General features: G+C 42.7%; 1 protein-coding gene across 1 annotated transcript in view; it reads right to left on the bottom strand.

Annotated features, from left to right (window-relative positions):
* The window catches only part of VPS8 (VPS8 subunit of CORVET complex), a 1704823-nt gene that overhangs the window by 1498230 nt on the left and 193832 nt on the right, over positions 1-12761 (bottom strand). Inside the window, exon 7 of the mRNA XM_086955430.1 lies at positions 10214-10338. Coding sequence (XP_086811556.1) covers positions 10214-10338 — 125 coding nt within the window. The remainder of the gene's footprint in view (positions 1-10213; positions 10339-12761) is intronic.

Here is a 12761-nt window from a genome sequence, read left to right as displayed (position 1 = left end):
ATACAAATGCAGAAAGAGGCAACAGAAGTCCAGAAAGACAAAGAAAAGTGCAGGAAGAAGCAAGAGATGTGCAGAAAGAACCAACAGAGGAGGAGAAAGTCCTCCTGTGCCCCAACTTTTTACTGACAGGTACAGGTGGTAACTGACTCTGAATAACCAGGACCGGAGCCAGTGATATGCTGAAAGACACTAGGAATACAGTGAAAACACCAACATACACTATGGAACACTGTGTTGGGGTACCCCTGTAATGAGCATGACCTCCTCTGTTTTTGCCATGAGTTAGTGCCTGGGCCATTGCATGAGTACATGGGTAGTGACTGGATGATTAGAGTGCTGCACAGACAGTGCATGGTGATTTTAGAACTGCTCGGAGTGATTGGATAAGTACATAATGCTAGATGGGTGATTGAGGAGTGCATGGGTAGTGACATTGGAATTTCTGGAGTGCATGGGTACAACCTGGGTAATTGGAGGAGTGGATCAGTACTGTGTAGGTGGTTAGAGGCCTGCATGGGTAGTGCACAGGGGATTGTAGCAGTGCATGTGTTAGTGATTGGATAAGTACATGGTGCTCGCTGGGTGATTGGAGGAGTGCATGGGTAGTGAAAGGGCAATGGCTGGACTGCATGGGTAGCGCTCAGCGTATTGTAGTAGTGCATGGGTCATTGCATGGGTAGTGACTGGATGATTAGAGTGCTACAAGGAGAGTGCATGGTAAATTTTTAAATGCTTGCGTTTTGGTGGAGTGATTGCATAAGTACACACATGTCACAAAAGGCCCTGTCCGCTCCCTTCACCACTGTGCAAACGCACCCCCTGGCGGGTTTTAATTTGGGGGATTAATTCCCCTTGAATTCTGAGGGTTCCTGGGGGCCAACTAGCCCAGCATGTACCTCCAGCAAGCGCCACGTAGCTGCGTTGCAGAGAGGTGGTCCGAGGCCACACCCCTTTTTACACATCTCTGCAACGCAGCTATGGGGAGCTTACTTTAGGTAGCTGGTGGGCAAGTTGGCCCCCAGGGACCCTCAGGACTGAAGGGGACTTAATTCCCTGATTTACAAAGCACCAGGAAGGTGCGTTTGCACAGTGGTGCAGGTAGGGGGCGTGGCCTGATGTGACAAGTGGGCAAACACGCCCTGTGGCGCATTTTAAGGGCGTTGTCTCCATGTTAATATGGAGCTGCTGGACTGTGCCGGAACCGGAGCTGCAGTATTGGGCTTCAAAACCTTTGTTTGCATGGCAAGTGCTTAATGGGCTGCTCCGTGCCCATTTTACTGAAGTCGCCCTGAAGGGTCCTGGGCTCCAAAAACGAGAGACTGTGTTTGTGGTATTAATTGAGGAGCCTGACTCACTCACTATAAAGGATATGCTAATTAGCAAAATGGAATGCGTGTGGAAGGGATTCGAGCAGGATGATTTCTGCTATGATCGTGCTGCAACAGATGGTTCCTGCTGGTCGCATGCAGAGTGAAAACACTGCAGCTTGTCACCTGACTGCTTTTACAAATAAAACCACTTGAACATCAGTGCAAATATCAAGCAGAATTTGTCCAACAAGGCTTGAAAGTAAGGACTTCCAGTTTGTACATCTATATAAATTACATTGCACTGTGGGAGTTGATGTCTTTATAAATAAGTCACGTGATTAAAATCGAAATTGACGCTTGAAGGACGCCACGGGAAAGCGGGTTGGGGCTTGATAGCGGAGCGTCTACTGCTTAATATATTTCAAACGAACTGTCACGCACCTCTCAGCATGACAGCAAGCCCTCCAGCCGAGTTCAAGAAACAAGGTACTTACAATTATCAGACACTGACAAGGGACTCAAAGTGGAGCATAATGAACGTTCTTTTTAAAATCAATAAAGTTGTTTATGAAAAAACTGTGGGAAATGTCATTTTAAAGTTCAGGTTTAAATAAACCGTGCAAAACTCTGTAGTAGTATCACAGTTAATCACCACTGAATTTAAATATCACCCTGTCACTTATTATATCAGTCTCTTGCTTTCAGTTTTTCTGTTTGCACCACTGTATCATTCAAGGCAACACCACTTATCTATATATTGTTTTAGCAAGAGTCTCCCATGACGACTGTTGCACTTTTAGAACTTTATTCAAGTTTCGCACACGAAGAAACAAAGATCCTCACAAACCCTGGCTGCTACAAGCTTTTCATAAAACCAATAGCGGACGGGTCTCCTATTATCCACGAGAAGCCCAGCCTCAGACCACTTTTTCCATTAGTAGTTGTTTCGCAGCCGGCAGGCGTCCCAAATATCGATTCCAAATGAAATGGACGCTAGAAGGACGCCTGACCCAAGCGGGTCAGGGCTTTATAGCGGAGCGTCTACCGTTTAATATATTCCAAACGAACAGTCACGCACCTCGCAGCATGACAGCAAGCCCGCCAACCGAGTTCAAGTAACAAGGTTTTATTAATGCAAATGTCCGTCAAAAGCAGAACGCGTTTCAACCCTCAACCGGGTCTTAATCATATGCACAGCACATGTGGTCAGTTGCTTCTAGAAGAAAAACTTTATTCAGTTGTTTTGCTTTAAACCATCAAAGTATACATAAAAGATCCATCTTTTTACATTCTAAAACAGAGGAATAGAGTTCTTGAACTACATTTAAAAATGTACGGTATGAAAACATTAAAACAGACAAGCTTTTGGTTAATAGCCTTCAAGTTAAAAGCAGCACCACCTAAAAAATATATTAAAATATAATCTTATATACAAAACACAATTAATTCGTTCCAGTAGCCAACATTTTGCTATCATGAAAATTCATTTTCTGATGATGACAGCCATTGCAGACTAAGATAAAAACTTCTGACGTTTAATCCAAAAGAAAAATAGAAAACGGCTAACTGCAAAAACTACTGGCCCAGATGTATCTGTTTTTAGGATTCTGTAGGCTACCTGAATGCCTGAATCCAAAGCTTATGCAGATTGGTCGTATCCCCCTCCTGCAGATTAGTTGGTATTTGCTGCAAAAAAAAAAAAAGAGTACATGTTCTTTCGTCTCTTGTACTCTAGCACAGGCAGGACATAGTTCTGGTAACAACCCAACACCCTGGTTGCTGGGAAACCTTAGGAGTAGGTTGCCATCCCTGAATTTAGCGTATAAACGTTTAGCAAATAGGGGTGTAATTTGATACAGGAAGGGTTCAAACCTGGGGCCTAGCTTTACACTTAAGAATTGTGTTGTTAAATGGGCATTTGCTGAACTAGTAGCGTAGCACACGTCCGCAACCGCCCAGTACCTGGCTTTCAGTCTCGATAGATCCCCTCTAGTTGCCCTCTCTAGGTATTCCCATAGTTCCGGCATATCCAGTGATTTATACCAGCTTACGATATGTTTCAACCACAGTAGTTTTTTTGGTGCCACTGATAGTCAGAACCTCCATCAGGGAATTACGATAATCAGAAAGCTGGGGTGCTGTCCACATGCACAGCCAAAGGTTTCAGTGAAGCCATATCTCCTATTTTTTTTATCTCCAGGTCGAAGAACAGTGGGATCATTGGGGTAGTGATGGGTACTGAGATAAGTGATCTATCAAAAATGTTTTCACAAATCGTCAATTTGTTTGTGTTGATATGGCCCCACAGAGAGCGCCACTCTGGGCTTTGTCACGGTAAACCTCTAATACTGGGGTCAGTGATCAAATGCAGGACTGTTTTTGGTATCTCAGTATTAATTTTGACCTATGGCATAAGGTAAGATAACTCTTATCTATTTGTTGTTCCCAGCCAAGTGAGTCACTTAATCTTATCACAAGGTAATCAACATTGTTCACCCTCTCAAGGGGTTTGCATGCAATCCTAACCTCACATGATTACCCCTTCACTTTCCCGAATACTATATATTTTGTTTTGGCAACGCTAAGTTCCAGGCCCCTGTCCCTGCAGAAATCTAGGAATTTATCCACTAAAGTTTCCAGGCCCATTAGAGTTGTGGAGATGAGTAAAGAATCATCTGCAAAGAGTAGGATCTGGACTTTCGTGCCATTCATAACAGGAGAATCATTCCTACAGTCCAGTAGTCTGCTAGCCATGTGATTAATGAACAGATAAAATTAGTGTGGGAGCAAGCAAGCGCCCCTGGCGCACTCTATGCTGTATAGGTATCCTGTCAGTTAGTTCACCGCTTTTTCCCCTTCTGACCTGAGCTTATTGTCCTTGTGGAGTCTAGCTTTCAAGATTACCAGATCAATTGGGGTACCTAGGTCAAGCATAGTTCTCTACAACAGTTTGCGCAGAACCAGGTCAAAATTGCCCCTCAGATCTACAAATGCTACATAGAGTATTTTTTTTTTTTAGCAGCACATATTTCCAGGTTAGTAGGGTGAATCTGAAGCCTGGTTGCATGTACTTATTTTAGAGCGAAAGTCTGATTGATATGGGGACAATATCACCTTGTCATCTATCCAGGTATGAAATTTATCCAGAACTGGTCTTGCAAAGATCTTTTGCAGATTGTCAATCAGGCTGATGGGTCTATAGTTGGGAGGGGATAGAAGCGTCTCCCTTTTTGTGCATTGTAATTATCTCAGCTCCCCTCCAGGTTGTCGGAATATACCCACCAGCCAATATACAATTTGACAAGAGATTTATGTACAGAGCCTATATCATGGGTAAGGATTTAGATAAATCACCTGGTATCTTATCGGGCTGGGGCTTTTCCTGCCTTGAGTCTGTTCATTGCTGATAAGGTGTCATTCAAGCTGAAAACCAATGCAGTGCAAGTCGTATGCATGGCAGAGAGAATGTTAAGAGTGTTCTGATCAGCTCTAGGGTTGTCTATACAGCGAGTATCCTCGTTCCTGGTATATAATTTGGAGAAGTGTTCAACACATACCTCTGGCTGGATATGGTACTGAGAGCATTTGCGTTTTCCGCATTTCCCTTTGTAATAATGTGCCAGAAAAAGCGATTGTCATTGCATCTGGTGGCTAATAGCAGATCTTGCCAGTTTTTATCCGCAAAATTACACTTTGCGTTGGCAAGTGCAGCTTTATATCTGTTGCGTGCCAGGACTATCCCAGACTGACTACGCTCCTTAACCTCTAACTGTAGGGCCCCCTTTGCTAGTTTGCGTTTGCATTTAAACCATTTATTATGCATTCTACCAACGGGCCTACTGCCAGAGGTATGTTTTTTGTAAATACAGATTGCAAGGCTTCATAAAATTCCCTGTGCACTAATAGTATGGGAATTGGCCCAGGGGAGTAGTCACAATCCAAACTACTGCTCAAGCCAGACAGAAAGTGTATAAATAACTCCTTGATCTAAGTATATAAGTCTGTAACTGCATGGACTTTGGGCTAGACTGACTTCTGCAGTTATTGGTTACAAGTGGCTCTGTCAGCTTAGAGGTACAACTGGATGAATTCCTATCCATGGCAGTGCCCACCATTTTTAACAGCAAGGGATTATGATCGCTATCGGACCTTGGGGCGATTGTCATATCCTCAACTAGTGACCAGATGCTAACGTCATCTAGAAAGTAATCGATGAGACTAGAGCTGACACCCCATTTGAAAGTGGCCTGCCTGTTTATATCAGATACAGTCCTTCCGTTGCATGCCCTCAAGCTCCTTCCAGTAACCAATAATGCAATCTGTAGGGAAACGGACGTTTAACGATGGCAACGTTTAGTCGATGCCAGATTAGGTATGCCCCAAATCTCCTCCTCCTCCTCTAGTAAGGTACTTAGTAGGGGAGAGGCTTCAAAAGAGGCATTAAAGTCCCCAGCTACTATAATTTTGGAGTTTCTTTGATCTACTCCAACCAGATCATCTAACTAAGATAATACTGAGGATTTACTGCTCTAAGATTCGGACCTACCATAGATATCAAACACGTTCAAATGTAGGCCTGTTGTAAAGACAAGCTGAATCCCCAATATATCTTGTGATTATATTGTTAGTTGTTTATACTTGCAGGCTAAAGTATTCCTCACAAGAGTTATCTGCCCCACACTAGCTCCGCCCGATTTGTATGGCGCATTAGCTTCCACACTATATGTTGAGTAACCATTTATGTATACCCTGTCCACAGCCCAAGTCTCTTGGAAAATGCAGATCTAGTTTTTGTCTATAAAGGAAGGCCATTCTGGATCTTGAGGTTTTAGATGGATCCCGCCAGGTTAAAGGAGATTAGCGTTAGCCTGTTCTTTACCTCATTATTGGGTGTGGGCAAGCATCTATGGGTCTCTGTGTCACAAGGCAACACATTATCAGTAATCAAATAATCAGATTGGGTAGGGGAAGTGATTGTCAGTGGGGGCACAGCCTTGTCTACGTCAGGGTTGCAGTTGGGTGGTACATCAATTTGTACTTTAAAATGCAAGTTAGTAGTGGGTGGCTCAGCAGTATAACGGACTCCCAGGGGCTTTTGGAAAAAAACATTGTTAGAAGATATGTGGCATTGTTAGAAGATATGTGGTCTAACAGTAAATGCAAAGAAGCTTTTAGTTTCTCCTTTTGGCCAAACACCATACAATTCAGGCTAGATTCATCCCTTAGGCCCCTACCAAGAGGTTGAATTTGGGTAAGGGTATCTAAACTTGCTAAACATGTATTACTGCATTTTACATGAATTGGTGCAAGGGTAGGAGGAGAGAAATTAGCAGTATTCCTGAGTCAATCCACATGACGCATTGGGGATAAGGGCCCCTTCCTATGTCTGGGACCCTGCAATACATCAGTTCCTGGCCTGCAGTACTTGCATCTAATACATTAATTATTTGAAGGGTTTGTCCTAATGTCTAGGGCCACTAAATCATCCATTATTATGCCTTTTAATGTTAGTTCCATCACTTCAAACATTGAACTCTTAGGGGGAGCTCCTCAGAGCACAGAGCAGGTCTTCTCGAATAAATCAAGGGACAGCATCTAGAATGCATAATCCAGTGGGTGGTTTTCTTTATAAGGGAATCTTCAGATTCAAACTTTACGTGGGACTGCAATTTAGGTACCTTTATCATAACAACTTTGTTTTTTAAATTATTAGGCCCACGTCTAAGGCATGGGGCGGGCCTGAAGTTCCACCTTCTGTTATATCGTGCTGGGGGTTAGAAAACCATAAAGGGTTCGGTGACTGCAGCTGGCGGGAGTTAGTCAAACTAGAGTTTCTCGAAACACTATTACTCCATTGTTGTAAAGGATATGCTCTAGTGTTATGCTGGGAGTGCAGCTGACATCTTAGGGACCCACAATTCCTGCTTACTGTCTCTTGTGCTAAATAAGTCCCCTGTGGTTAGGGAGCATCAGGTGGAGATACAAGCTGTTGTGCATCAAACTGTTGGGTGGTCTGGGTAGTCTGGGTAGACTGAGTGTTCAGAATAATAGACTTGTCAGTATCTTTTGCACATTTTGGCTTATTTATTGTAAGAACCAATCTAGATATGACAGTTTTTAACTCTCCCACTTCAGTCCTTAATGCAGTAATTAAAACAATACATTCCCTGCTTGACTGAATTGTGGGTTCTGGTAACATAGTCTCCAAAGCAGAATTAGCAGGAGGACAGGGAAAATAAGATCATAGTTTGTGTCATATAATGGTGAGAATTGGTTGCTAAGGGGGACAATATCGACTATAGCAGATGGATGAGCTAGATCGGACACATCCGGACTGAAATCTTTGCATTGGGTAACAGCCGGAAGGCTGTCTCGCTGCCTTTCCAAACATGCTGGGTGTATGCAGTTGTGAAGTGGAGGTACCCAGTGGAGTAGGATCCAGAGTAGATAACTATCCCGCATTGCCAGTGTGTTACAGTGTAGCAGGTCTTCACATTCAACAACAAGGTTGTCGATTCGGTCAAGTACACAGTTACCACCGGCAAATTTAGCTATTCTTCGATTTTTTTGTTTTTGTAGGTTCAGTTGAACCCTCAGTTGCCTTCCTCTTTCCCATGGTTAAGGTAAAAGAAGGGGCATGGTACTGTTGAACAACACTAGTACAAGAGAGAGAGGACACGAAATAGTCAAGTAAAGAAACTAAAACAATGATATCAATGGTAGCCCCCTGGTGTGGTCCCAGTATCCCAGACACTCAATCAGTCAATGTTAGCTTGACTATAGCACCCAACAACAAAATAAAAGAAATGAAAAGGCAAAGTCTTGCTGGCATACCTCCTGGTGTTCAAAAGTTAGAGGGATGGCCCAGCCTGGGGCATCCCGCACTGTGGGAGCCAAGAGCTGACTTCAGGTGCCTCCTGGCTCGATCAACGTTGGCAGCGGCCGCCCCAGGTAGTGTTGGGGAATGGAGTCCCCTTTCTGGCTGTATATATATATCTTACTTGCGGTTGCCAGTAGGTAGTTATAGTTAGGACCTAGTTTCCATAGGAAGAGTGTTTTTTGTATTGCCTATATCTTTGACGTCGTTTGAAGAATCCTCGCAAAATTTACAAAACTAATATGACGCTCACTTCAGCTGCAGTCTTGAAAGTTTCATGGTGATTCGTTAAGCGGGGGCCGAGAAAAAGCGGAGGGGGTTCCCAAAACGTCTTTACCCCATATTAATTCTCATATGAACTTTAGACATGGCTACAGCTCAAACTGCTGAACGGAATTACATCAAATTTTGCAGGAAGGTAGATGTTGGTCCAGTAGAGAGCCTTTTTTTGATTTTTGTAAATCCGTTCAGAGGTTTTAGAGATATATAGATATATAGACGCAAAGGCTCTGCGACCCCTCTCGATCTTGGCTGCAAATACTTCAAACAAGAAGTTTTGGCAGCCATCTTGGGACTTGGCTTGAGCCGAGACCCACAAAAAACATAAAAAAAATAAGAGGGGTCAGGGTATGCCCCCAAGACTACCAGGGCAAAAAAAACATTTAAAAAAATAAAGAATTCTGCAGGAGTCATGCTAAAGCTGCGGCTCCCCCCACCCCCAAAAAAAAGAAGTGCTGGTTTCAGCGCTTCTCTATTATTAAGCCCCAGGGTGGGTCAGGTCTGGGGGGAATATGACCATTATTATTCAAAAGAAATTGGGGGAGGGTGTGTCTCTTGGTCCATCCTCTCGCCCGTGCCACCAGTAATGGTGGGGGGTCTCACAGACCCCGTGTCCCGGGGAACGTAACCTCCTCAGAGCTATTTTATGTATAATGGGGGCTCTCACGGACCCCCCCTCCATGGCTCCAAGGACCGCCAACTCCCAGGGGCAGGCCCTACTCCAACAAACTCCTGGAGCCAATAATGGCCCTGGAGACCGTAACCCCAGGGACCTTTCCTGTTATGTCCCGGGAGCCCACCCCAGGGACACAGCTGTTTGCTGTGGGTTAGCAGGAGCTTCAACTCTCCTGCCAAGTCACAGCAAACGCTAGCTTCCAGCAATCGAGAGCATTGAAAATGCTCTCATTTGCCGGTAGTGGAGGACAATTGCTTTCGGACACAGGGAGCTGCATATTTAACAGCTTCCTATGTTTGAAAGCAATGCCTGCTCCCGCAATAGGAAGGGAGTTGGTAGGGACTGAGAGGGCCTTGAGGCTCCCCCTGTGGTTCCCAACAGACGTGACTGGGTGGGACCATGGCACTCACCATGGAGGCTGGGCCCCAGGGAATGGGTTCCCCTGGACTGAATTCGTCCCAGGGAGGGGAGCTGCACAGCCACCCTCCCCATTGTAAAAAGGCCTGGCTCAGGAGATGGGGTCCCCCGGGTCCTTCTAAGCAGCAACCCAATAACTTCCATCACAATTGATTTTGCTCACGCCTTCCCTATAATATTCACACATAAAATCCAACAACTGCTTTGTTGTGCTACAAGATGTAGCAGAATGAAATTGATAATGCTACTGTGTGTTTGTATTTATAGAGCTTGATACACAGTGAGACAGCACTGTAAGTCATGCTACGATACAGTGTATTAAAAATGGTATTGCACAGGGAGCCTAATCTCAAAGGAGTGTGCACCAGATGAGGGAAGGAGCAGGGAACCCTGTGTAAACTAAAACGATCTTTTTACAACCACAGATCACCGGCACAGCAAGTCGAAAGGACAGAACCCTATTCAACTTAATCTGGGTTGGTAAGAAGACACGACGACATAAAAGTCACCTACCGAATGCACTGTAAGTTTAGAAATTATCATGAAGAGGCAAGATGGGGAGAAAGAGGACAGTCCCATCAAAGCATAAAACATTTAGAGATAAAACATATTATTCTTCATAAAAAAGTTATATTATTTGAAAGTCTGGCATACCTGTCCTTTCGCAAAGCCACATAGCAATCTTGAACAGTCATTGTTGATACTTAAAGCAGATATGGCACCATACTGTGCACCAACTGCAGTACTGCCCAAACAGAGTCGTAGAGCCTGATTTGGATCTAAACAAACCAACAAAAAAAAACACACGGGTAATTTATATTTTTCCAAGATAGCAATAAGCTATATACATGGGCCAAACAAAATAAGTTACTCACCCGTATTAATAACTATTGTCTACTTAGTACAGAGACCTTTTGGGTCAGAATGTGTTGGAATGTAACCATCTGTCTCTCATATTGCGAGGCTTTGTGAGTGATACCATACTTTAATTTCCAATACCCCCTGAGACCCAAGACCTTTAGCTCTGCAGGTGGATACGGAGATAGATACCAAACAAATCAGTCCAATGTGAATCAGGGATACTGGGGTAAAGAAGGAAAACGGAACACACCGAAGCAGAGATAAAGATGTACATGCACGGAACCTGTAAGAACAGGGGCAAATTAATCAGTTTATGTACACATGGAAACTAGATAAAATGTATATATGCATATGTGTATATATAATCGCCAGTAGGTAGTTCTAGTTCGGACCTAGTTTCTTTGGGGAAAATCGCTTTTTGTTTCACTAATAATTTTGGCGCCGTTTGACTATTCTTCACGAAATTTGCAAAACTATTATGTCACTCACTTTAGCTGCTGTCTGGTAAGTTTCGTGGTGATTCGTCAAGCAAAGGGGCCGAGAAAAATGGGATGTCCCAAAACGCATTTTCTCCATGCAATTTCCCATAGGGATTTTAGACACAACTACAGCCCCATCCACTGAACTGATTTAAGCCAAATTTGGCAGCCAGATAGATCTTGGCCCGAAAGATCTCTTTTGTGATTTGGTGCAAATCCATTCAGAAATTTTGGAGTTATTAAAGATGAGTTTGTACAGAGAAGATAATGGACAATATTCGATACATTGAACTAAATTCAAATGTCATCTGGATTCAACTCATTAATGTCTCCGATACACTCCCCAATCAAATGTCCTGATTATTTTAAGATGAACTCAGATGTGCATCATGTATTTTACTCATATCATAAGTAAAATAGCTTTTGGCACTATATTAGCAGAAGATCGCTTCCACCATATAGCATTGGCCTATTAACAAATATATGCTAAGTGAATTGGACTCTCCTTATTAAAGTATCTGCATACATATTAACAACTTTGTTAACAGTACAGAAGTGCAATATTGCTCAAGTATAGACTCCAGTACATCGCCTTCAAAAGAGCAATACTTCATGAAGGTTTAGAATCGCGAAACGCAACGTCAAATCGCAGACAAAACAACAGTGACTTTGGTTACTGGCCATAGTATGAAATCTAGTTTCCAAAAATGATATTACAGTGGTTCCCAAAATAATAATGAACCCGCAGTGCTGGCAGAGACTCTCTCAGGATGGGCTCCCCTCCTAGATCAGGGGGTTAATGTTGGAGATTGGGAGAACCATGGCATCTATTTTGGTGTAAATATATGGGTATGCTATCAGAAGATCTAAAAGCACATCGACAACACCGAGCCTAATTCTCCTCTAACACTTTCCACTCCACACTGCATCCCACAAAATGGTCTTCCTTGAAACCTTTCTCTTGCAGACCTCGCCAGCATCCTCAACTGTCTGAAAGCTACCTCCATTGAAGACGATGTCTTACTGAGTTAACTATTTAATTAAAGACAGAAAATGCTATTGAATACGTAACAGAGAACTATTGTCGTATGTTCAATGACTCATTGAAAAGGGAAAACATTTTCGCCCTGTTTTTTTTTAAAATAATGTTTTAGAAGCTAATTATTAAAATAAGTCTTGCTTTTTAATACTGCTATTTGCTTTAACAGTTTTTTTTCTATCAACCTAAAATAGATATTTGACTGATGTAGTTTTCCTTAGTGGCTGCTCTCACTTATTTCTTTGCAAAATAATGTAATCTGCGTTGACCAGGAACTGCATTACAGTGTTCAGTTATACAAGGTTGTTGTAGAGTGCTTTGTCAAAACATTCAAAGTCTATCTTCAGGCATGTTACTATACAGTAGTTTTAAAACAAATAGTAAAATCTATATAAGCTTAAAAAAATTATGGACAAAGGCAAAAACATGCAAATTGTAGCATTCCATACCTTTTCCTTTTCAATCCAGAAAGAACGGATCAATAAAGAGAAGAAAGCAAGTATTGAGTATACAGTAAAGAAAACTTGTCAAGCACGAACCCATTAAACATGAAACAAATCATCTCCCTTTTTGATCTCTCTATATTAAAAAGAATTTTCAACTTTACCAACCAGATTTTCTTAGACAGACCAAACACTGCATATGGATTAAAGAAATAGCTGCATGAATTGCACAAGTAGTTGTGAATAATATTTAGCTGCCCCAACCAGAATCTATTTTCTTGGTGAATATTCTTTTTTACTTTTTACAAAGGAAGCTTTTCCACACATGCACTACTACTATTCTTAAATGGATGCTCCATGACCTGAGTGGGCATGCACCC

The sequence above is a fragment of the Lissotriton vulgaris genome, chromosome 2_1 (assembly GCF_964263255.1).
Source record: "Lissotriton vulgaris chromosome 2_1, aLisVul1.2, whole genome shotgun sequence".
NCBI classification, from domain to species: Eukaryota; Metazoa; Chordata; class Amphibia; order Caudata; family Salamandridae; genus Lissotriton; species Lissotriton vulgaris.
Note: the sequence above shows the minus strand (reverse complement) of the source record. Positions and strands in the feature narration are given on the sequence as shown.